The sequence below is a fragment of the Bufo gargarizans genome, chromosome 1 (genome assembly GCF_014858855.1).
Source record: "Bufo gargarizans isolate SCDJY-AF-19 chromosome 1, ASM1485885v1, whole genome shotgun sequence".
In the NCBI taxonomy this organism is placed as follows: Eukaryota; Metazoa; Chordata; class Amphibia; order Anura; family Bufonidae; genus Bufo; species Bufo gargarizans.
In genome coordinates this window covers 51181291-51207502 of record NC_058080.1, presented here as the reverse complement: position 1 = coordinate 51207502, position 26212 = coordinate 51181291, and the positions used below count along the sequence as shown (strand labels likewise).

General features: G+C 41.6%; 1 protein-coding gene across 1 annotated transcript in view; it reads left to right on the top strand.

Annotated features, from left to right (window-relative positions):
- The window catches only part of GFRA4 (GDNF family receptor alpha 4), a 385411-nt gene that overhangs the window by 267156 nt on the left and 92043 nt on the right, over positions 1-26212 (top strand). The window contains exon 2 of the mRNA XM_044278104.1: positions 8471-8548. Within this exon, the coding sequence (XP_044134039.1) occupies positions 8471-8548 (78 nt within the window). The remainder of the gene's footprint in view (positions 1-8470; positions 8549-26212) is intronic.

Sequence of the window (26212 nt, the reverse complement as noted above, 5' to 3'; positions counted from 1 at the left end):
CACATCCACCTGTAAGGATTTGCTCAGGTTACTGAGGTGTGGCTTGTTCCAGGGCAATCCTGAGGGCTAGCAGGGATTATATGTATGAGCCCTCCCACTATCAGGGTTGGCTCATATGGTTAGAAGTCAGGGTCAGATTAGGGACGAGATAGGAGGTGACCTGCTCCCTAATTCTGTCGTCCTGGTCGAGCAGCCACTAACATCTTCTGGCATCGCACGGCTGAGGGTTTTCCCCATCCTCAGCCTTGACACACGGTGGTACAGTTGAAGCTGCTTATACAACGCATTTCAGGATTGGACCAGTCCCTTAGTCAGGGAAGGGATCTATCTGGTCTCAAAAAGTGTTGAGAGCAGTTTCAACTCTACCACCATGTGAATGAAGTAGCACTGTCGTCAAGCCCCATCTTCTTCTACTACCGTCTTACATGTTAAAATTTTGGCAGATTACCAAAAAAAAAAACACAAAAAGAAAACAGACAAACTTATCCTAAAACTGAAAGACAAAGATGTCCTCTCCTCCAGGTCTTCCATTTTTGACCATGGACTACCGTATTTGAGGGAACTTGGCTTATGGAAGAGGATGAGGGTGCTGAACTTTATGTTGATCATACTGGTCTATATCATCAGACCATCACTGATCCATATGACAGGACTTTGATGTAGGTTCCAAAAAAAAATCAATTTTCAGAGAATCTGTTGTAGGATACAAGGCTCAGGACAAGTTCCTGCTATGACCACCGATGTGGAGGTCACCTCTTCATCCATATCTTACCTTGTGTACAATCCATGCACATGGTGGTCCGGCCTTATTACTTATGTTTATGTAGTTTGCTCATGTTATTTCTTTTTACCCTTTCATAAATCCTCTGGAGATATCCTAGTCCGCCATTTCTTTCTTCTCGACTGTGATTGCTATCTGGGCAAATCGTCACGTTCTCCGTGTGCCACCACTTGTATACTGTCTTTGTGAGTAGAATTTGAAATTATTCCTTTAAGGCTTAAAGGGGTTCTGCATTTTTTTTTTATTGATGATCTATCCTCTGGCAGTTTAGGGGGGCGACGCAATTTCTCAGGGGACGTGTCCTTTCTACTGCATTTGGTGGCAGTTGAAGGATGGAACTGAACTTGTGCGACCATCTCAGTGAGCAGTACAGAGAAATTAGAAAAACAACAAACAGCAGGTGGCGCTATACAGATACATTTTATTGAATATCTTAGTGGCGATAGTAATTTTTTAATTACATGCAATTAGAAAAGTATTTAGATCCAGGGGCTGGTTTGAAAACTGTAGAATAGTTTTCATGGGACAACCCCTTTAAGGAAGATCCAGCCAAATATGAAGAATGTTTGTACCTGGGCAGACGTGTATTCTACTGCATATTCAGATTAGTGTGTGAGTCCTATGGCTGAACAGTCACTGACCATCACTTCTCTCAGCAGAGGATGGCGCTACTGAGCACAGAAAGAAGCCCCTCCCACATATGATAAACGTCTTATTTGCTCTCTCTCCTAAGATGTGATGCTGCTGTCATTTAGAATTTATGGTAGAAGATCTATGTGATAATATTCCTGTGAGCGCTGTGGGCACTTTCTCGGAGGCACTATATGTACGGCACTGTTTTAGGTGGTATCATACTGATGACGGCACATGTATGATACTATTGTAGAGAGCGCTGTCTATAGAACTACTTTTGGATGGCGCTATTTTGGGGGAAACTGTGTATATGGCACCAGTCTTGGGGATGCTGTGTGTAGGGCACTACTTTTAAGGACCTTGTGTATATAGCTTTATTTATAGCGACATTGTACTGTATATACGGCACTATTTTTAGGGACAATGTGTCTATGGCAGTATTTTTAAGGACAGTGTGTATACAGCTGTATTTTTAAGGTCATCGTATATTTGGCAATATTTTTAGGCACAGTGTGTATGGCACTATTTTCAGGGACATTGTGTATATGACACTATTTTTAAGGACAGTGTTTGTACGGCACTATTTTTAGGGACATTATGTATGGCACTGTTTTAAGGACATCATGTGTACAGTACTGTTTTTAAGGACAGTGTGTGTATATATTTTTAAGGCACAGTGTGTAGGACACTATTTTAAGGACAGTGCGTACAGTACTTTTTTAGGGACAGAGTATGTACGACTCTTTTTGTGTGTGTGTATTGCAGTATTTTTAAGGACAGTGTGTACAGCAATATTTTAATGGACAGCATGTGTATAACAACATTTTTAAAGACTTTGTGTATATGTCACTATTTTTATGGACAGTGTGTGTACGGCACTATTTTATGGACATTATATGTACGGCATTATTTTATGGACAGTGTGTGTACGGCACTATTCTTATCAACATCGTGTGTGCAGCACTATTTTTATAGACAGCGTGTATATGACAATATTTTTATGGATAGTATGTGTACGGCAATATTTTATGAACAGTATGTGTACGGCACTATCTTTAAGGACAGTGTGTACAGCACTATTTTCTATTGTTTATCTGCACTGTTTGGTTTCATGCACTTGGTGTAGGGCCACTGACTGGATCTAGCAGGTAGAGGCATGGCTAGGGGTCCGCATACATACACACTACGTACATATCCTTGCCTGTGTCCACCCCTTGACATAATCCAGCAACCCCACCACCACCACCTTCCCGGATGGGGTTTGCTGTCTATAATATGAGATTTTTATTCAGGGACTAAGAGAGTTTATTTGGAAAACAGACACCAGGGAGCTTTGCCTTTTGAACATTCGGTCTGAAATTCTAAACCTTCTATACAGGGAACAGCTGGGGCAGTGTAATTTTAGGAAGAAAGATCAGAAAGGAAATCAATGCCTGGAGCAGGTAATGGGTCCGTCCTTCTATCTATGACATGTTGACTAAGTGGATTCATAAAACAGGACCAAAACTATATGGAGCATAGAGAGGAGGCTTGGCGTGCATTATAAGCTCCCATGCTTGAAAGTCACATTTGTGGGCAGCTGGATATGTGACTCCAATATTAGACAGAAGCTTTTAGCGTATACATTGTCAGAGGAGAATCGCGGTTTTGTGGTCTTCAAGTCAACGATGCCATATTTAACTTGGGAGTTGAGCAAGGTGACCAGGCCTGGCAGTAACGTAGAGCCTCAGGCAACGTCTGCAAACATTATATCCTTCAAAGCCTGGTAATAGTGGATGGGGTTAGTCTTTTTGGGGTTGTACAATTAACGAGACTCCATGGATGCACGGCCTACAACAACTTTTATGTTACAGCAGCTACCACCAGGCACCACTGTCTTAGGGTCCCCAGCATCCTTCACTGATGAAGTGAGGAGAATGGTCCTGTTATATGTGCTCTGTATGGTCCTGTTATATGTGCTCTGTATGGTCCTGTTATATGTGCTCTGTATGGTCCTGTTATATATGCTCTGTATGGCCCTGTTATATATGCTCTGTATGGTCCTGTGATATGTGCTCTGTATGGTCCTGTTATATGTGCTCTGTACGGTCCTGTGATATGTGCTCTGTACGGTCCTGTGATATGTGCTCTGTACGGTCCTGTTATATGTGTTCTGTACGGTCCTGTTATATGTGCTCTGTACGGTCCTGTTATATGTGCTCTGTACGGTCCTGTTATATGTGCTCTGTATGGCCCTGTTATATGTGCTCTGTACGGTCCTGTTATATGTGCTCTGTACGGTCCTGTTATATGTGCTCTGTACGGTCCTGTTATATGTGCTCTGTATGGTCCTGTTATATGTGCTCTGTATGGTCCTGTTATATGTGCTCTGTATGGTCCTGTTATATGTGCTCTGTATGGTCCTGTTATATGTGCTCTATATGGTCCTGTTATATGTGCTCTGTATGGTCCTGTTATATGTGCTCTGTATGGTCCTGTGATATGTGCTCTGTATGGTCCTGTGATATGTGCTCTGTATGGTCCTGTGATATGTGCTCTGTATGGTCCTGTTATATATGCTCTGTATGGTCCTGTTATATATGCTCTGTATGGCCCTGTTATATGTGCTCTGTATGGTCCTGTGATATGTGCTCTGTATGGTCCTGTTATATGTGCTCTGTATGGTCCTGTTATATGTGCTCTGTATGGTCCTGTGATATGTGCTCTGTATGGTCCTGTTATATGTGCTCTGTATGGTCCTGTTATATGTGCTCTGTATGGTCCTGTTATATGTGCTCTGTATGGTCCTGTTATATGTGCTCTGTATGGTCCTGTGATATGTGCTCTGTATGGTCCTGTTATATGTGCTCTGTATGGTCCTGTTATATGTGCTCTGTATGGTCCTGTTATATGTGCTCTGTATGGTCCTGTTATATGTGCTCTGTATGGTCCTGTGATATGTGCTCTGTATGGTCCTGTTATATGTGCTCTATATGGTCCTGTTATCTGTGCTCTGTATGGTCCTGTGATATGTGCTCTGTACGGTCCTGTGATATGTACTCTGTACGGTCCTGTGATATGTACTCTGTACGGTCCTGTTATATGTGCTCTGTACGGTCCTGTTATATGTGCTCTGTACGGTCCTGTTATATGTGCTCTGTACGGTCCTGTGATATGTGCTCTGTACGGTCCTGTTATATGTGCTCTGTACGGTCCTGTTATATGTGCTCTGTACGGTCCTGTTATATGTGCTCTGTATGGTCCTGTTATATGTGCTCTGTATGGTCCTGTGATATGTGCTCTGTATGGTCCTGTTATATGTGCTCTGTATGGTCCTGTTATATGTGCTCTGTATGGTCCTGTTATATGTGCTCTGTATGGTCCTGTTATATGTGCTCTGTATGGTCCTGTTATATGTGCTCTGTATGGTCCTGTTATATGTGCTCTGTATGGTCCTGTTATATGTGCTCTGTATGGTCCTGTTATATGTGCTCTGTACGGTCCTGTTATATATGCCCTGTATGGTCCTGTGATATGTGCTCTGTATGGTCCTGTTATATGTGCTCTGTATGGTCCTGTTATATGTGCTCTGCATGGTCCTGTTATATGTGCTCTGCATGGTCCTGTTATATGTGCTCTGTATGGTCCTGTTATATGTGCTCTGTATGGTCCTGTTATATGTGCTCTGTATGGTCCTGTGATATGTGCTCTGTACGGTCCTGTTATATGTGCTCTGTACGGTCCTGTGATATGTGCTCTGTATGGTCCTGTTATATATGCCCTGTATGGTCCTGTGATATGTGCTCTGTATGGTCCTGTTATATGTGCTCTGTACGGTCCTGTTATATGTGCTCTGTATGGTCCTGTTATATGTGCTCCTTATGGCCCTGTTATATGTGCTCTGTATGGTCCTGTTATATGTGCTCTGTATGGTCCTGATATATGTGCTCTGTATGGTCCTGTTATATGTGCTCTGTATGGTCCTGTGATATGTGCTCTGTATGGTCCTGTTATATGTGCTCTGTATGGTCCTGTTATACAGTACAGACCAAAAGTTTGGACACACCTTCTCATTCAAAGAGTTGTCTTTATTTTCATGACTATGAAAATTGTAGATTCACACTGAAGGCATCAAAACTATGAATTAACACATGTGGAATTATATACATAGCAAAAAAGTGTGAAACAACTGAAAATATGTCATATTCTAGGTTCTTCAAAGTAGCCACCTTTTGCTTTGATTACTGCTTTGCACACTCTTGGCATTCTCTTGATGAGTTTCAAGAGGTAGTCACCTGAAATGGTCTTCACTTCACAGGTGTGCCCTGTCAGGTTTAATAAGTGGGATTTCTTGCCTTATAAATGGGGTTGGGACCATCAGTGGCGTTGAGGAGAAGTCAGGTGGATACACAGCTGACAGTCCTACTGAATAGACTGTTAGAATTTGTATTATGGCAAGAAAAAAGCAGCAAAGTAAAGAAAACAAGTGGCCATCATTACTTTAAGAAATGAAGGTCAGTCAGTCCGAAAAATTGGGAAAACTTTTAAAGTGTCCCCAAGTGCAGTCACAAAAACCATCAAGCGCTACAAAGAAACTGGCTCACATGCGGACCGCCCCAGGAAAGGAAGACCAAGAGTCACCTCTGCTGCGGAGGATAAGTTCATCCGAGTCACCAGCCTCAGAAATCGCAGGTTAACAGCAGCTCAGATTAGAGACCATGTCAATGCCACACAGAGTTCTAGCAGCAGACACATCTCTAGAACAACTGTTAAGAGGAGACTGTGTGAATCAGGCCTTCATGGTAGAATATCTGCTAGGAAACCACTGCTAAGGACAGGCAACAAGCAGAAGAGACATGTTTGGGCTAAAGAACACAAGGAATGGACATTAGACCAGTGGAAATCTGTGCTTTGGTCTGATGAGTCCAAATTTGAGAACTTTGGTTCCAACCACCGTGTCTTTGTGCGACGCAGAAAAGGTGAACGGATGGGCTCTACATGCCTGGTTCCCACCGTGAAGCATGGAGGAGGAGGTGTGATGGTGTGGGGGTGCTTTGCTGGTGACACTGTTGGGGATTTATTCAAAATTGAAGGCATACTGAACCAGCATGGCTACCACAGCATCTTGCAGCGGCATGCTATTCCATCCGGTTTGCGTTTAGTTGGACCATCATTTATTTTTCAACAGGACAATGACCCCAAACACACCTCCAGGCTGTGTAAGGGCTATTTGACCATGAAGGAGAGTGGTGGGGTGCTGCGCCAGATGACCTGGCCTCCACAGTCACCGGACCTGAACCCAATCGAGATGGTTTGGGGTGAGCTGGACCGCAGAGTGAAGGCAAAAGGGCCAACAAGTGCTAAGCATCTCTGGGAACTCCTTCAAGACTGTTGGAAGACCATTTCAGGTGACTACCTCTTGAAGCTCATCAAGAGAATGCCAAGAGTGTGCAAAGCAGTAATCAAAGCAAAAGGTGGCTACTCTGAAGAACCTAGAATATGACATATTTTCAGTTGTTTCACACTTTTTTGTTATGTATATAATTCCACATGTGTTAATTCATAGTTTTGATGCCTTTAGTGTGAATCTACAATTTTTATAGTCATGAAAATAAAGAAAACTCTTTGAATGAGAAGGTGTGTCCAAACTTTTGGTCTGTACTGTATATGCTCTGTATGGTCCTGTTATATGTGCTCTGTATGGTCCTGTTATATGTGCTCTGTATGGTCCTGTTATATGTGCCCTGTACGGTCCTGTTATATGTGCTCTGTATGGTCCTGTTATATGTGCTCTGTATGGTCCTGTTATATGTGCTCTGTATGGTCCTGTTATATGTGCTCTGTATGGTCCTGTTATATGTGCTCTGTATGGTCCTGTTATATGTGCTCTGTATGGTCCTGTTATATGTGCTCTGTATGGTCCTGTTATATGTGCTCTGTACGGTCCTGTTATATGTGCTCTGTATGGTCCTGTTATATGTGCTCTGTATGGTCCTGTTATATGTGCTCTGTACGGTCCTGTTATATGTGCTCTGTATGGTCCTGTTATATGTGCTCTGTATGGTCCTGTTATATGTGCTCTGTATGACCCTGTTTATGCTCTCAATATCGGCCCTGTTATCTGTGCTCTGTTTGGTCTTATTATATCTTCCATGTATAAGCCCTGTTATATGTGCTCTATATGGTGATCCTGTTTATTCCATGAGGTCCATTGGGCCTATATTCACTACATCACATAATAATGACATTATTTTTTTGCTTTCAGATCCCTTCACTCTTTGCCTTTTCCCTAAGAGCTCGTCTACTCCCCCTCCCCGCAGTCACCTCCACAAGACTTCTTTCCAGCTGCCCCTTTCCTTTGGATTTCTCTTTCTCATTTTGAACCCTCCCAGTAAAGTATCTGCCTTCACCCCCGTCCTTTTTTGGATGGGGCTCTACACCTGCATTTTCTTCCTATATATGACCAGTTCTAGTTCTGTACACCCTCTGTGTGATGACCATATCTTTTCCTATATTCGGCATGTCTTCCTACCCCTCATGCAAGCATTCCCTGTGACAGCGGGGATCCCGGTGTCTACAACCAGCTGACCTAGGTTCAGTTTTAATTAATCCCCATAAATGTAAATGTAATTTTTTATTGAATGCATCCGTGTCCCGTGCTGAGCATTTTCAGCCGGCGGCTTATTGTGCTTACGGCCCGCTGTGTGCGCTTGTATATAACCCTGCCGTGCCAAACAAGAAAATATATATATTTCAGCCGCTTTTTTTCCTTTTCAGCGCTTTAACTGTGTGTTTAGCTCTATAGAATACCTGAATGCGCAGGAGTGTTCCACACAGCACTTTGTCTTCCAACAAAAAGATTGTGCGCTTCTATTTTTCTCTTTTTTTTTGTTGCAAAAACTGCCATTTTTTCCCCAATGTTGACTGAAATTACACTGGAAGATAATCGCTGAGTGCATAAATCCACCCTCTTAAATCAAACCGTGCTATAAAAAAATGTGTATTAAGAAAAATGCCAAAAAGTGTCAAAATTTTTCCCAGAATTGATCTTTTTTTTTTTTTTTCATTCCATTCCAGCTTCAAGCAGCGGCCAACGAAGCAACAGAAGAAAAACAGCCTCCGAAATCTCGACGAGCAACAGACAAAAGGCAAAAGGTTTCTATACGCATCCATTTAACTCATTGTGTCTTTAAGCCGTAAAGTGGTTCTTTAAAAAGGAAAAAAAATAATATTGCAATTGTTTCGATTGAATAGGGAACTCAATATCTTGCGTCTGGGAGGCAGCGCTCCCTTCTTGGTTCTCTGGATACAAACACATGGAGGGGGGTAGAAAAAATTAGTATTTGGAGCGTCGGTTAAGAATTTTCACGTAAGGATTTGGTGAATAGAAAATATAATGACTTCTTTCTGCAAACCTATTATCTCTGTAGTGCATTAGAGTGTAATCTCCGCGACATGTGTCATGAATAGGAGCGCGGAGGCTCGCCAATCTATAAGTTTATCATTATGCTGCGTTACTTTCCATCTGGCTGCTGTCAAGAGACCCCGAGCCGTCCGCTCTCTATCCCCCCCGTCCGTCTCCGGTGACATTTATAATAGCGCCATAGCGCCTTCCCTGGCTGCGTACTAATTCAGCAAGGCAACCTGGAATGTGCAGATAAGCGTGCACCCTTCGAGATAAAGATATATGTTTCAGCCGGCATGCATACAATTAATGCATAAAAAAAAAAGTATAAAAATAAAATAAAAAGTACATAATAAATAAATAAATATATATATATATAGATACAAAAAATAATAATCTAATGTGTTAATCAGCACCAACCCGTAAGAATAATTTGAAGATGAGCGGTGAATACATTGAACCGATATTTTCGATGGTTATTTTTTATTCTTATTTTTTATTTTTACTTTTCTATTCAGTTCAGGCAATGTGCATAAATTTACAGCCCAAAAAGGTTAACGCTGATTCATAAGAGGATGCAGGATGCCGTCGCGCACAGTGAAAGGGCTGCCAGGAGTGGATTTGGGGACCATATTTTAAGGGCGGCCTGAGGGGTTGCGTAGTGTTGGAAGAGAAAAGGTTGCGCTCATGGGTGTATGCACATGGAAATTTCCCTCTAGCTTCCACGTTGCTGGCATCATATGGAAATTACATTTAAAAAGTTCTTAAATGTTAGACTGGGGATCGGTTCACATCTGTTTGGAGGCTTCCGTGTATAACGAGAACTACAATGCTCTGCCGGATATGTCGCCCCCAACAGATTCTAATGACATATAATGAGGTCTGCTGGGTATTGCGTTAGCAATATTTGTAAGTCAAATACTGTATGATGAAATCGGTAAGGGAGGCTCCAGCATAAATGCGAACAGAGCCTAAGGTATGATAACTATGCATACAGCCCCATTTATCATGTCTATTGCGCAATGTGCAGTAGCCGGACCCGCAGGGTATTGCGATGGTGAGGTCACGGTTAACGGGCAAGCGAGGGTTATTCACAGTTTTGTAGGAAAACCCTGGGCAGGCGTATAGCAGTGAAGGAGAGGTTGGCACAGGGGTCCTCTGGGGCACACTCTGTATTTTGGGACCAGGCCTGATGGTGGATGAGGTGCCCTGGATGGTGCAGGTGTTTAATGTGCCTGGGGCAAGGTCCCTTTTAGAAAAAGTGACGCCAGTGCTTGTAACGGTGGCACACCGATTTATAGTTCTAGTAAATGAGGAACGCGATGGTATGGTGAACCAAACTTGGCTTTACTGGTGAAACAGTTCAACTTTGTACAGTTAGTGGTCAATACAGTTCCATATATCAGGTTCACTTCACAAGCAGGCTCTTACATCAATGGCAGGTATACTGTTCCTTGCAAGATACTCAGAGGGTAACAACAACACACTCAGATCAGGCTGTACCTTCTCCTCAGAAATAGTGTACACTGTTCCTTAGAACTCCTGTCTGCTCTTATCCCAAGGCCCGGATGCCCTAATACTGGCTTTATCCTTGGTAGAAATCTTCCCCCCGTATTTATCCTTGCTTTACACTTATAATCCTTCTGCCCTTCAGCTTACTTGGTTAGCTGGTACACTGGCTCTGCTTGGCTTGTGGGAACTGCAGGTTTCTCCCAGGAGGCAAACTCTTCTCATCTCTTCTGAGCTAACTGAGGCTCAGGAAACTTCAGGCTGGCTACTCTCCTTCACTAGCCTCCTGGTGGCAACTAGAAGCCTGGACTGTCTAGCTGCATGTCAAGAGGAGGCCCTCAGCTTGTCTCTGGCTGGCGCCCTCTCACTTCTGTCTCCACAGACTCCTGACTACAGACTGCCCTCCTCCCTGTCTGGGCATGAACATTTATACTAGGGGCTCTCTATCTCCCTCTAGTGTCTAGGATGAATAATTCCACCCTAATAGGCCTGCTGCGCAGCTAACAGGGGAGAATACATATAAAAGCATATAGAAATACATTAAAATGGACTGTTAAGCACACTGCCACTGTCCCTCAGGAGTAGGAGTACCACGTGGCCCAATTGACCCTTGTGTAGTGCCCACATTTACCTAGTGGGACACTACAAATGCATCTGATATTACATTGTATTTGTTTATACAAAAACCTATTACTTATCCTGTTCTGATCCTGAGTTACATCCTGTATTATACTCCAGAGCTGCACTCACTATTCTGCTGGTGCAGTCACTGTGTATATACATTACATTACTTATCCTGTACTGATCCTGAGTTACATCCTGTATTATACTCCAGAGCTGCACTCACTATTCTGCTGGTGCAGTCACTGTGTACATACATTACATTACTTATTCTGTACTGATCCTGAGTTACATCCTGTATTCTACTCCAGAGCTGCACTCACTATTCTGCTGGTGCAGTCACTGTGTAAATACATTACATTACTTATCCTGTACTGATCCTGAGTTACATCATGTATTATACCCCAGAGCTGCACTCTCTATTCTGCTGGTGCAGTCACTGTGTACATACATTACATTACTTATCCTGTACTGATCCTGAGTTACATCCTGTATTATACTCCAGAGCTGCACTCACTATTCTGCTGGTGCAGTCACTGTGTACATACATTACATTACTTATCCTGTACTGATCCTGAGTTACATCATGTATTATACTCCAGAGCTGCACTCACTATTCTGCTGGTGGAGTCACTGTGTATATACATTACTAATCCTGTACTGATCCTGAGTTACATCCTGTATTGTACTCCAGAGCTGCACTCACTATTTTGCTGGTGAAGTCACTGTGTACATACATTACTTATCCTGTACTGATCCTGAGTTATCTCCTGTATTATACTCCAGAGCTGTACTCACTATTCTGCTGGTGAAGTCACTGTGTACATACATTGCATTACTTATACTGTACTGATCCTGAGTTACATCCTGTATTATACTCCAGAGCTGCACTCACTATTCTGCTGGTGCAGTCACTGTGTACATACATTACTTATCCTGTACTGATCCTGAGTTACATCCTGTATTATACTCCAGAGCTGCACTCACTATTCTGCTGGTGGAGTCACTGTATACATACATTACATTACTTATCCTGTACTTATCCTGAGTTACATCCTGTATTATACTCCAGAGCTTCACTCACTATTCTGCTGGTGCAGTCACTGTGTACATACATTACTTATCCTGTACTGATCCTGAGTTACATCCTGTATTGTACTCCAGAGCTGCACTCACTATTTTGCTGGTGGAGTCACTGTGTACATACATTGCATTACTTATCCTGTACTGATCCTGAGTTACATCCTGTATTATTCTCCAGAGTTGCACTCACTATTCTGCTGGTGGAGTCACTGTATACATACATTACTTAACCTGTACTGCTCCTGAGTTACATCCTGTATTATACTCCAGAGCTGCACTCACTATTCTGCTGGTGCAGTCACTGTGTACATACATTACATTACTTAACCTGTACTGATCCTGAGTTACATCCAGTATTATACTCCAGAGCTGCACTCACTATTCTGCTGGTGGAGTCACTGTGTACATACATTACATTACTGATCCTGAGTTCCGTGTAAAATTATACTCCAGAGCTGCACTCACTATTCTGCTGGTGGAGTCACTGTGTACATATATTACATTACTTATCCTGTACTAATCCTGAGTTACATCCTGTATTATACTCCAGAGCTGTACTCACTATTCTGCTGGAGGAGTCACTGTGTACATACATTACTTATCCTGTACTAATCCTGAGTTACATCCTGTATTATACTCCAGAGCTGCACTCACTATTCTGCTGGTGGAGTCACTGTGTACATACATTACATTACTTATCCTGTACTGATCCTGAGTTACATCCTTTATTATACTTTAGAGCTGAACTCACTCTTCTGCTGATAGATTAAGTGCATACATACATTATGTTTCGTATTCTGTACTGATCCTCAGTTACTTCCTGTTTGTATACAGTGACCACCACTAGAGGGAGCTTAGATACTTACTGTATACCTTGTTATTACTGTGTTTAATTTCTAATAGTATACAGTGAACTCCTAAGCTCCCCCTAGTGGTCACTTTATATATGCAGACTTTTAGTCTCTACCTCTAAGGGCTCATGCACACGAACGTATTTTCTTTCCGTGTCCGCTCTGTTTTTTTGCGGACTGTATACGGAACCATTCATTTTAACAGGTACGTCCAAAAAACTGAGGGTACTCCGTGTGCATTCCGTTTCCGTATGTCCGTATTTCCATTCCGCAAAAAAATAGAACATGTCCTATTGTCCGCATTACGGACAAGGATAGTACTGTTCTATCAGGGTCCAGCTGTTCCGTTCCGCAAAATACGGAATGCACACGGACGTCATTCATATTTTTGCGGATCCATTTTTTGTAGACCGCAAAATACATATGGTCATGGGAACAAGCCCTAAAATGGGTATTTACCAATAGGTTTGCACCAGTTTCCTGAAGGACAAAGTTAAAAAATTTTGCAAAAGCCACATTTGGTGCCAAAATGTGCTACTTTTTGCCATCTTGTGCTAACTAGCAGAGTTGCTGTGGATTAGCATGAGGCCTTCTGTGAAATGGCAGATTTACCATAATTTATCTCAGAGCATGGATAAAATTATAGCACAAATCTACACCTCCTCACAGCAGTCGTAGATTTTCTGTCTCATGGAAACCTTACAGATTCACCAAATTTATTGAAACCTGCTTAATTTGGTGCATCTTACACCAGTAGTCTTCAGATTAAGACTGGCCTCTGAAATGCTGGTGCTAATAAACTCCCTTCTGTGGTCTTTGAGCCCCTCATGTACCCGGACCCGGGTGCAAATGCAACCTCTGTCGCCCCTAAAATGTCACCCAGGCCTTTTTTTCATCTCGTTCTACAGACCCAAGAGTGAGTAAGGCACAGCGCATTGTTCTCTCTATCCATTCGAATGCAGAAAATCCTATTGAATAAGAGCATCTGCCAGGGATGCTAGGTAACAGTGTGTCACCACATGGAAAATTCATCATTGTGTGACCTAGGGGAGACCTTCCTATATTGTATTCAGGCACGTCATACATTGCAGATCAATTCTCTACATTAAAGTGTACGTTTGTGGTTTAATTGCCGCCTGCTAGTTAAGAACGTGGCTTAGAATACATAGATACAATGCTCTACTTAGAAAGGCTCCTCATACTTCAAATGATAAGGCTAATGTAGTGCATGCTATCTAAACCTCGCCGCTCCCTTTATGTTATATTGAGTATTCATATATACTCAGACATACCCTAGCCTAGACCGATGTGCAGCTCAAGGTGGTATAAAATTGAAAGCTAAGATGAAGAACCTTAAAAATCTATATAATTTGCATTGGGTTTTACCTAAGGGGGCTGGTGGGCCATTTGCCTCAGGTTCTGAGGACCAAGTGGTCTCCATCAAGCCACTCTACCTTAGGGCTAGCAAGCTGAATCTTTGCTCAAGATTAAAGAAAAGCTTAGCTTCAACCCCGACATATAGTGGGGTCCTTCAAAATATTTTCCCCTGGTAGACTCAAGGAATCCAAGTCCAAGACTTTACCTCCATAGATTATTAGAAATTCCTCTTTTGGTGCAAAACCACAAATTCCCCTCTCTACTTAGAGCTGGACGCATGTTGTTACCTAAGCTTGTTTCATGTGAGAGGTAATGCGGGGATCTTCTCCACTGTAGAGTCATATCCAGACAAGGGTCTGGTCGTATTGCTGATGAAGGCATTTAACTAACTTGAAGATTGGTATTTTCTGTCCTGCTGAGATAGAGGGAGAGAGAGCTGCTTTATTTAGTGTCTGGACACAGAAATCTTTGCAAGGATCTTATAAAAATATCAAATTCTGAAATAGGAGTCTATTGAGAAGATAAAATTGGTATTTTCTGTCTTGCTGGGATAGAGGGAGAGAGAGCTGCTTTATTTAGTGTCTGGACACAGAACTCTTTGCAAGGATCTTATAAAAATATCAAATTCTGAAATATGAGTCTATTGAGAAGATAAACCTGATCACTTACATTACTATTACAGTATATTATAGTTCAGTAAATGTGGCTATGAATAATAGACTATATCTTAAAGATGTTCTTAATTATACAAGTGGTGGCCTCATTTAAGGATTAAAACTGCATATTGCCTCATCTGGCAGATAGAGATAGCACAATATGTAGTCTGACCTGATTGATAGCACTTCATGGACTCAGTCCTGTGTAATTCTAGTTTCTGTCTATTACATCAATGTAAATAACATAAAAAAACACCCATAGTGAGCAAAATGGATAAGAAGACAGCATTAAAGCATAAAAATAAATAAATGGACTTAAAAGTCTTACAAAAATTTCCATATTGTAAGGTCATATTATGCTAATCATGTTTATTAAGTCCACATTCAAACGGCTACAATCTGCGCATTTTAGTGCCTATATGTCATTCACAAGACCTGAAACCCAATGGCTCAAGGCGTAGCTATAGGATATGCAGAGGTAGCAATTGCACCCAGACCCTTATGCTTGAATCAGGTCCGTCCACCACACAGCAGTATCCTAAATGACATATGGTAGGTGGAGATACCCTATTACAGACTGTGCATTGGGGCCCTGGAGCTTCAAGTTACACTTTTGGTTCAAGCGAACCATAGGATCCTATGGTGACCCAAGTTGGGTTTAATTGATCCACAAATCCAAGTCTTGCACCTGAATACAGCCTACGTTTGGTTCAAATTTCAGCTATTACCAAGTTGTTTTTCTTGGAATCCATCCCCCATTTGAAGCTCCAAGATCTGTCTCAGTTCATCTTCATCCCATTTCTCTCCCTACTCTACATCTATGTGGACCCTTCAGAATTGGACTACTGGAGAACCTATCTTCTTGTGAAACTTGATTATATTATCTGAATTAGGATCAAGAATGGCTGCTGGCCGTGTCGCACTAGTACTTCTTTTGTCATATTTCTGGCAGCCACCCTACAACCAAATACTGTATGATTCATCTCATGGTTTTTCCTTGATATGGGAGAACTTCCATCACCACCACTGGTTTGAAGATTGAATATTTTGGTGATGGCTATATAAAGACCATTCCATCTTGTTGCTCATATCTTTCAACCTTGGAGGTCTGATATCTTGAAATTTTCTGCGGGCAGAAGCTTTAACATCCTCGTTGTAGATCAGATGTCAGGTTGTTCTCCCCTGACAGATTATCTCACATTATAAAGATCAATGGTTGCCTATTTCATTGAAAAAGGACCAATTTGACTCTTCAAACAAACCTTGGAGTAAAACGTCAGGGCCTAACTAGTCATCACTCTGTGTCAAGTGAGATTTCAGATATATTGACAACACCTCATAAAGTTTCTAGTCATAACCCATTACACCGCTGACACATCCTCCAGCATTTAATGAGACGTATGGTACTCAGCTCTCTTGTGAAATGATACAGAAATTGGTGTGTACCTTGATCTAATTGTGACACTCTGGAAATCTCAGATGACAAGAATAAAACGATGTATCAGCTGTTCTGACGTATTATATAAATGAAGGAGGTTATACTCTAAGGGGCGATGGTAAATGTCTAGAACATGAAAGCACGCTAATTGCTGCCTTGTATGTCAGTGATCAGTTTGGTTGGAGAATATTAAGGTCAAGTATCCTCAGGGGTGGGATTAAATTTTTTAGGAACGGTCTCCTAGGTTCAAAGCAACTTAATGCAGCATTAATTTCTGAAATGAATGACATGCTCTTATAGTAGTATGTTTACTGACCTGATTCCTGCAATATTCCAGGAAAGAACTAACCGGACAGAAAAGTTTCACCAATAGCATCCCAATTTGTCACCCTTGGGTAGGGTTTCAGGCACTTGGTTAGTCCCAAGGGTTTCAGGTACTTTTTTATTTGTTTTATCTCCTGGTTGATTCCCTGGATAAAATCTAATATGGATTATACCAAATACACAGGGAAAAGTATTAGGTAAGGTTGAACCAGAAACTTCCCGAGAAAGGTATGAGCTGGCTATTAAGGAAATTGGAGTTACATTAGACAGATACAGTTGCAGTACTAGGACTAGAGCATAAATGTAGTTGGTAAGGCCAAGGGTTGAAGAGTGTCGGGGATGCAGTACTGAAGCTGGCAGTTCAGGAGGGTAGTCAGAAGGGTAATCAGATGACTCAAGGATTCAGTCACGATGATCCAACCAGTACAGGAAGGAGTAAAGCAGAAGAGAAGTCAAACAAGACAGGTCAAATCAAGAGTCAAAACACTATGGAAATGAGGGTCAATGAAAGGCTGCCAGATTTAACATTATACAACAATTTTCCATGTGTACCATTATCGGTTTGCTGCTAGTGTCCCACCAGCATAAAACATTATACCATTTGTTAAATTGGTACAATTTTGTTCCATATAAGGCATTTATTAGGTCTTCTTGAAACCCTTACACTTCTAATATCAGTCAAATAATAAAGATGGTGGCTATCCAAGGCTTTCCTACTAGTGAGTAGGACTACGTGGACCTAGGGCACCTCCACCAACCACATTTTCTGCCCAGGCTGGCTGTATGTATCATATCTTCTACATTGAATGACCCTATGTAGGTTTTTATATTCTAAGGACCTAAACTGAAGAGGGAAGGCCCTCTAAGATAAATCAAAAGGGCCCCAAAAGTAACAAAAACACATTCTGATTTGAAGTCTAAGAAAGTAACTGTCTTGGATGTTCTTTAATTTCCATAGACTTTAGTGGAGAGGGTCATGCTTATGGCCCCGGTTCCAGAAAGGGTCTCCACCAGCATTAAACCAACCCATGGGAAACCTTTTCCCACATAGAAGGTCCACCAATAGTGAGTTAATAGTAGGGAATCCCAAGAGCCTACATGATGATGAACTGTTGTCATCACCAGGGAAAGCATGCTGGGTCCTACAGAGGTAGGGCCATGATTGGTCATCATTAATATAAGATTGTTTCCAACCAGTTTGATTTTAGGTGAAAACATTTTGTGTGAGATTGAGCACTTTCAATCATAATGCAGCCATATAGAGGGATTGGCACTTCAGGACCAATGTTGGTTCCAATATATTGGCTAGATAAGCAAGAAGGATATGTGTAATTGTCTGATATGGACATAAACGCGAACATCTCAACATCCAGGGGCATAGCTAGTGATACCAGTGTTATAAATAACATATGCTAGGTTACTAATTTTGCATTGAGGTCAAGGATCTTCAAATTACTGGTCTGCTTAAATGTAGATATAAAGGCCATAGTGATCATGGACAACATACTGTATAGCCATTTGTAAGACTGCATCATCCAGAGGTCAGGTGTTGTCTCTTGTAGTGATGGACGAACATCTGCCGGGACGGTTCGCGAACACGATCGCGCGAACACGATCAAATGTTCGCGAACTGTAAGTTCGCGGTGGGTCCCATTCATTTTAATGGCAGGCGAACCTGAAAAACCTTCTGCTCATATTTGCAAGAAATAATTACTAGAAGTGCACATAGTCCCACAACATGGACAGTGACATACTAGATGTATTATTCCAATTTGCGATCTCCATTCATAAGTTTTTAATGCGAAATATCGGCAATATAATTTTCGCGTACGCGCATGTGCAAATGCCCTATACAGTACCCAAATGCACTATAAAGAAAGTATATTGGTATATAACACCCCGCTTCAATCAGTATTTTTGGGGTGCGACTGGTATATCACACCAGTAGAAATAATTTGTTCCAATAACGCTTGTCCCTCTATATACCTGCAGTATCGCAGCAGAACCGCACACAACTGCCGCACAATACAAATGCACTGTAATATACTGTCTAACATAGAAAGTATATTATAACATTGTACAAGGAAGGCAATCCATTAGAATATACATAAAGATAAAAAGTAACCTTTAGTAATGTTACTATGAGGGTCCATTCACACGTCCGTAAGTGTTATGCGGATCCTCAAAACATGGACACCGGCAGTGTGCATTCCACAATTTGTAGACCGCACATCGCCGGCACTATAATAGAAAATGCCTAATCTTGTCTGCAATTGCAGACAACAATAGGACATGTTTTATTTTTTTGTGGAAACGGAAGCACGGATGTGGAAGTGCGGATCCGCAAATGCGGATGCGGACAGCACATTCCGGCCCCATTGAAAATAAATGGGTCTGCACTCGTTCTGCAAAATTGCGGAACGGATGCGGATCCATTTTGCGGACGTGTGAATGGAAAAGATATCCCTCAAAATCAAAAGAAATTAAATTATTAAAGTTAAGCAAAAAGCATAGATGTGGTCGGCAATAACAAGTGCTCGGCGGCACTAAATCAGGTGCTCGGCGGCACCAAATCAGGAACCATATGTCCTACCACAATCCGGGGGGTTCCAGTGCACATCCATGAATCCCGGAGGGAAAGCAAAAAACCATCCATCCCTGGGCTAGATAATGATGTGGTATTGAAGGACACGGTGGGCAAAGAACTGTCCCTGATATTGCCCTACAGGGGGTGCTATTCTGGCCCTGATAGCCTAACCACAGACCACCCGCCCTGATAAGAGAGACCCCGTCCGGAACCTTACCCTATATAAAAATGGCCCTAGTAAGCCCCTAGCCCCTAGGCCCCTGACCTCCAGGTGATCACTATATAGATCTATGTGTTTTTGACTCATTATAAAAGTATATTATACAGACGTGGACAAAATTGTTGGTACCCTTTGGTCAATGAAAGAAAAAGTCACAATGGTCACAGAAATAACTTTAATCTGACAAAAGTAATAATAAATTAAAATTCTATAAATGTTAACCAATGAAAGTCAGACATTGTTTTTCAACCATGCTTCAACAGAATTATGTAAAAAAATAAACTCATGAAACAGGCATGGACAAAAATGATGGTACCCCTAGAAAACACAGAACATAATGTGACCAAAGGGACATGTTAATTCAAGGTGTGTCCACTAATTAGCATCACAGGTGTCTACAACCTTGTAATCAGCCATTGGGCCTATATATATGGCTCCAGGTAATCACTGTGTTGTTTGGTGATATGGTGTGTACCACACTCGACATGGACCAGAGGAAGCAAAGGAAAGAGCTGTCTCAAGAGATCAGAAAGAAAATTATAGACAAGCATGTTAAAGGTAAAGGCTATAAGACCATCTCCAAGCAACTAGATGTTCCTGTGAGTACAGTTGCACATATTATTCATAAGTTTAAGATCCATGGGACTGTAGCCAACCTCCCTGGTCGTGGCCGCAGGAGGAAAATTGATGACAAATCTAAGAGACGGATAATCCGAATGGTAACAAAAGAGCCTAGAAAGACTTCTAAAGAGATTCAAGGTGAACTTCATGCTCAAGGAACATCAGTGTCAGATCGCACCATCCGTCGTTGTTTGAGCCAAAGTGGACTACATGGGAGACGACCAAGGAGGACACCATTGTTGAAAACGAATCATAAAAAGCAAGACTGGAATATGCCAAACTACATGTTGACAAGCCACAAAGCTTCTGGGAGAATGTCCTGTGGACAGATGAGACAAAAATCGAAGTTTTTGCCAAGGCACATCAGCTGTATGTTCACAGACGAAAAAATGAAGCATATCAAGAAAAGAACACTGTCCCTACTGTGAAACATGGAGGAGGCTCTGTTATGTTCTGGGGCTGCTTTGCTGCGTCTGGCACAGGGTGTCTTGAATCTGTGCAGGGTACAATGAAATCTCAAGACTATCAAGGAATTCTAGAGAGAAATGTACTAGCCAGTGTCAGAAAGCTTGGTCTCAGTCGCAGGTCATGGGTCTTGCAACAGGACAATGACCCAAAACACACCGCTAAAAACACCCAAGAATGGCTAAGAGGAAAAAATTGGACTATTCTAAAGTGGCCTTCTATGAGCCCTGACCTCAATCCTATTGAGCATCTTTGGAAGGAGCTGAAACATGCAGTCTGGAAAAGGCACCCTTCAAACCGGACACAACTGGAGCAGTTTGCTCATGAGGAGTGGGCCAAAATACCTGCTGAGAGGTGCAGATGTCTCATTGACAGTTACAGGAAGCGTTTGATTGCAGTGATTGCCTCAAAAGGTTGCGCAACAAAATATTAAGTTAGGGGTACCATCATTTTTGTCCATGCCTGTTTCATGAGTTTATTTTTTTACATAATTCTGTTGAAGCATGGTTGAAAAACAATGTCTGACTTTCATTGGTTAACATTTATAGAATTTTAATTTATTATTACTTTTGTCAGATTAAAGTTATTTCTGTGACCATTGTGACTTTTTCTTTCATTGACCAAAGGGTACCAACAATTTTGTCCACGTCTGTAAGTATATCGCACCCCTCTGTGTATCACACCTATAGATAGCACACCTATACTAGTGCTTAAAAGGACTTTTGTGGCCCTATTAGCTAGCGTTTGGAGTCCCTAACAGTCTGTCTCTGCTCCACACAGCAACCTCTCCCTACACTGGCAAAACACTGAATGTAAAATGGCGGCCAGATCAGGTTTATTTATAAGGTAGGGGGTATGTCCATGTGCTGAAATGTCTCAATTGGCTGTCCTGTCCCACCTGATGGATGTGTCATGGGTCAAAGTTCTTCACAATGTAAAAGAATATGGCGGGCGCAAATTTCTCCATATGTTTGCATGTTCGGCGAATCGCAAACACGCAAAGTTCGCCGCGAAACGATCGCCGGGCGAACCGCAAGGCTATGTCTAGTCTCCTGCTCTACAGAATCTTCCCGGATAATGCATATGAAAGCAATTGCGGAGTAAATGCTCTACAGAATTACCGACAGATGTTCCTCCTCTCTGACCGTATAATGCTGTTATATTAAAAGCTGAAACCAAATAAAATTGTACTGTTTTATCTGGTAATTAGATTAGTAATTGCCTTGATGCAGTGATGGAGAAGCTACCATTGTAGAAAATTGTGATCCATCTGAAGAAAAACAAAAGTAATATAGACGTGAGAGTGAGGAGGAAGACATGAAGATTGCAATAAACATCATTACAGGACATACGGTACAGAGTCCATCTGTGTGATCTGTAATACGACGTAATACATTCAATGTACTTGTATTCAGCTATTTTATTCAGATTTTTATTATTTACATAATTTTTTATTATATTATTATAAGAATTAGTAGTAATAGTAGTAATAGTAGAAGTAATAATAATAATAATAATAGAGGTAGTAGTTTTAGTACAAGTAGTAGTCGTAATAATAGTAGAAGTAGTAGTTTTAGTCATAGTAATAACAGTAGAAGTAGTAGTTTTAGTAGTAGTATTAGTAGTAGTAGTAGTAATAATAATAATATGCTGATAGAAGTATTGCAGCGCTCACCTGTGTATCTCTTTGAGAGGCACGAACAAATGGCCCGGACACGGTCATGTAGAAATTGCAAAAAAGTTCAATAACTTCAATAACTTTAGTGGTATTATTACATAAATAATTAAATAGATGACATTTAGTTAAGCCAGAAACACAAACTATATAATAAAAAATTATAATATACTACTACTACTAAAACTACTACTTTTACTATTATTATTACTAGAAAGTTGTAGGGGCCGGCTTCCCATAAAAGATTCTTTTATTCATTTGACGTAAAATCCAGACATCCAATACAGTAAAAAATGTCTACGCGTTTCGGACCCCAATGTATAGGTCTTTCATCATGTCATCTTGTCATGATGAAGGACCTATATATTGGGGTCCGAAACGCGTAGACATTTTATACTGTATTGGATGTCTAGATTTTACGTCAAATGAATAAAAGAATCTTTTATGGGAAGCCGGACTCTACAACTTTCTAGTAATAATAATAGTAGAAGTAGTAGTTTTAGTAGTAGTAGTACTATTTATTATATAGTTTGTGTTTCTGGCTTAACTAAATGTTGTTCATTTAATTATTTATGTAATAATACCACAAAAGTTATTAAATTCAAATAATAATAATAAAAAAATGAATTTTAATTACAATTTAAAACATATGCACAGTGCCTTACAAAAGTATTCACCCCCTTAATGTTTTTCAAGTTTTGCTGCATTATAACTTGGAATTAAAGGGGTTTCCGGGAGTTTTACACTGATAAAATATCCTCTGGATAGGTGATCAGTATCTGATCTGTGGGGGTCCGACACCAGCGACACCCACCGATCAGCTGTTACATTGGTCACATCGCCTAGGCGCAGGCACAGGAGTGAATGGGGCTGAGCTGCGATACCAAACACAGCCGCCATACAATGTACGGCACTGTGCTCGGTGAGCTGAGAGAAGGCCTCAATGCTACTGCCTTCTCCTGGTTGTCAGACCCCCACTGATCAGATACTGATGACTTAGGATAGGTCACCAGTAAAAAATTGTTGGAAAACCTCTTTAAAGGTGTTTTACTATGTCAACATTTGTGGCCTATCACTGGCATATGCCACAAGTGTCAGATAGGTGAAGGTCCCACCTCTGGAAACCATTGCTGTCTCCAAAACAGGGCCCTCAAAGTAAAGGAAAGCATAACGCACATGCAAAACATCTTCTCCCTTAATTGCTATGCAACTGCCGGAAATAGCTGAGCCAGTACTCAGAACTCCCATATTGGTGAATAAAGGGTGGTCGGGCATGTCTATTCACCGCTATGAGACTTCGATTATAGGCGAGCATGCCAAGTAGAGAGAGCACCACTGTTGAAAATTCGCCACAAGATTTTGGGGGGAAAAAAGGTGCGAATGTGAAGGTTTCAAGCCCTGTAACACATACAGTAAAATAACTGCCCCTGTCCTGTCCCTAGTGCAAAAACCGGCTTTCTACCATGTAATTCAATTTACCCAACTAAATAAATATATCTTCCCAATCTCTTGAAATGTCCTTGTAAGACCCTAAAATGTCTAGCTATTGTGTCTGTGACAGACACCGCCTATCACAACAGGGGCTGAGATCAGAATGGTGCCTCTGCTTGAGACCTTACTTAGTGTCTAATAGACCGGCCAATATCATCCCTCCTGATTGGCTGTGACGGTGTTTTCAAAAACATTATGGGCAATCACGCCGGCCAGGGCCATGTGATCCTCCGTCTTTATCTTATCTCTGTACTGAATTTGTCAGGTTCCGTTTTGAGTGAACCAGCGAAAATGTTGTCTTTGAATTGACAAAACTTCGGCTTCTTTTCAAAGTCGAATTTTAGGGAAATTTTGATTCATTTACATTCGATTTGCTCATCTCCATCACCCAGCTTGCCCAGACCCCCGTCATGTTCTGCTAAAGAAGTAGGTTCTGTAATGAAGCAGAACTGCAGAAGACGTGTAATGATCCTGGTAAGGAACTTGTTGGCACTCCCTATTGATTGATGTTAATTTAAAGGGGTCACCTCGCCAGGGCAGTCCAATAAAGAGGGCCACGAGGGGAGGATTAAATGAGATCTCTTACAATGTACACATCATGAGGGCTAAGGGACAGGCAGGACCTAGAGGTCTCATCTCGTCAAGTGTAATAATGACACATATTGTAAGTGACAGGCACAATCCCATTATACAGTAAACAGACTTCCTTCCTACGCCCGGATAACTCATGTATGCTGCCCGTGATCAATATTGATCTCCCCTTACATCTCTATTACGCAGGAACCTGGCAGGCTGAACTCTGGGGAGGACGTGATTGACATCTCTCATCGTAAGCTTGGGAGTACACGCCATTTATATTAATGCCGCGCTCGCTACTAACAAGGCAACGAAAATCAGAGGCGCCTCAGAAATCACATCATAATTTAAAAATAAACAGCAAGCCTTCCTTCAGCTGTAATGATTTATTTGTGGGTCTTGTCTTACCCATTCCGGCGGCGTCCTCCACGCCATATTCCGTTTTTAGCGACTTTTAGAACTTGCTGAAGAAACACAGAATCAGTAACAGAGTTTCATTAATAATGAATTAGCCTGGAGATGAATTTCCATAATTTATAAATTGACGCAGTTGAATAGATAAAGTATATCTTGGGTGTGTCAGGGGGTAAATGTAATAAAATAACTTACCTAAAAGAGATTTCTAGGTAAGGAAAACAATTTGCAATAACAAATTGAGGGGCCCCCTTAAGGACACTCATCTTCTAGACAAAAAGAGGACCTATCACTCTGGAAGACCCAACATGTCTGTGTATTACTTAAAAAGCCCATTGATCTTAGTGGAAATGGCGTAATGCTTCCTTTCTCCTGTGGGGGTGCTATAGAAAAATGGAACACTTGCTGATGGCATTCCCTACAGATTAGAGGTGATCGCAGGGAATTCCAAGAGTAGACTCTTCCTTTAACTAATTCTATATATGACAAAGATATTCTGCCTATAATTTTCTTTTAGAGGAGTATAAACACACTGTAGCAGCAGTGAATGAATGGCAGGTTGTGACAGCCACACACCTATTGATATTACTGGTAATGATGTGTTGCTGCTTTGCCACTCTGCTACATCCAAGGAGTCCTCCAGAAAGATTTGGCTACCACTCTCTTCATTATACTTAGAGATAACCCTTTTTAAAACGTGGCCACCAAGGTGATCAGCTAAGTGCCCCAAGTTCTAGCATCCCCGGCAAACAGACGATGTTCCCGGGAAAGCAAGTTTAGTTAGCCTGCCACTGCAGGATGAAATGTACAAATAAATGGCAGCGATTCAGGTGTAAGCTTTCCCCGTGATGGCTCAAGTCTCCTGGAACAAGATCTACTTGTACTGTCTCTCCCTTCTGGCCCATAGAGGGAGTTCCAAATGGAGACCCCCCCCCCCCCCCCCCTCACTCTAGTGTTCATATGATCTACCATGATAAGGTTTGTGAACAGAGGTTGTCTTTATGAGACAACCTCTTTAAAGTGACTGTATGTGGTAGTCTGAAACCTTCCAGAAAAGTTATATAACTGCCTGTCACTTGGAGGAGCACTTTAAACCCTTCCATCTTGTCCCATGTAGGAGCATTTTTGTTCCATCCTTTCAGTCCTCTTTCGTCTCTTCTTAGGTCAGATTTGCCCAGCAGATGAACAGAGGATCCTTTAGTCCTGTGAAAAGAAGTTAAGCAGTTAGGGTAGGCACTGGACTGAAGATTTGGGCTAGGGGGTTGTTTCAAAAAAGGATGACATTTACTCACAGATGCAGTACAACAGAACAGACATACTGCGAGACTACCACCTCCACCCAACTTTATTTGGCTGGAGCACTTCCTCTATCTCTCTAAACCATTTGACATGGCACCTCCACTTGCTAGCTAACTACAAAACAGGACTCTCACAACAGCAGTGTGTCCCTGCTTATTCTATAGCTGCCTGCATCTGCACGCTGTTCCCTCTTGAAAACGCTGGTCA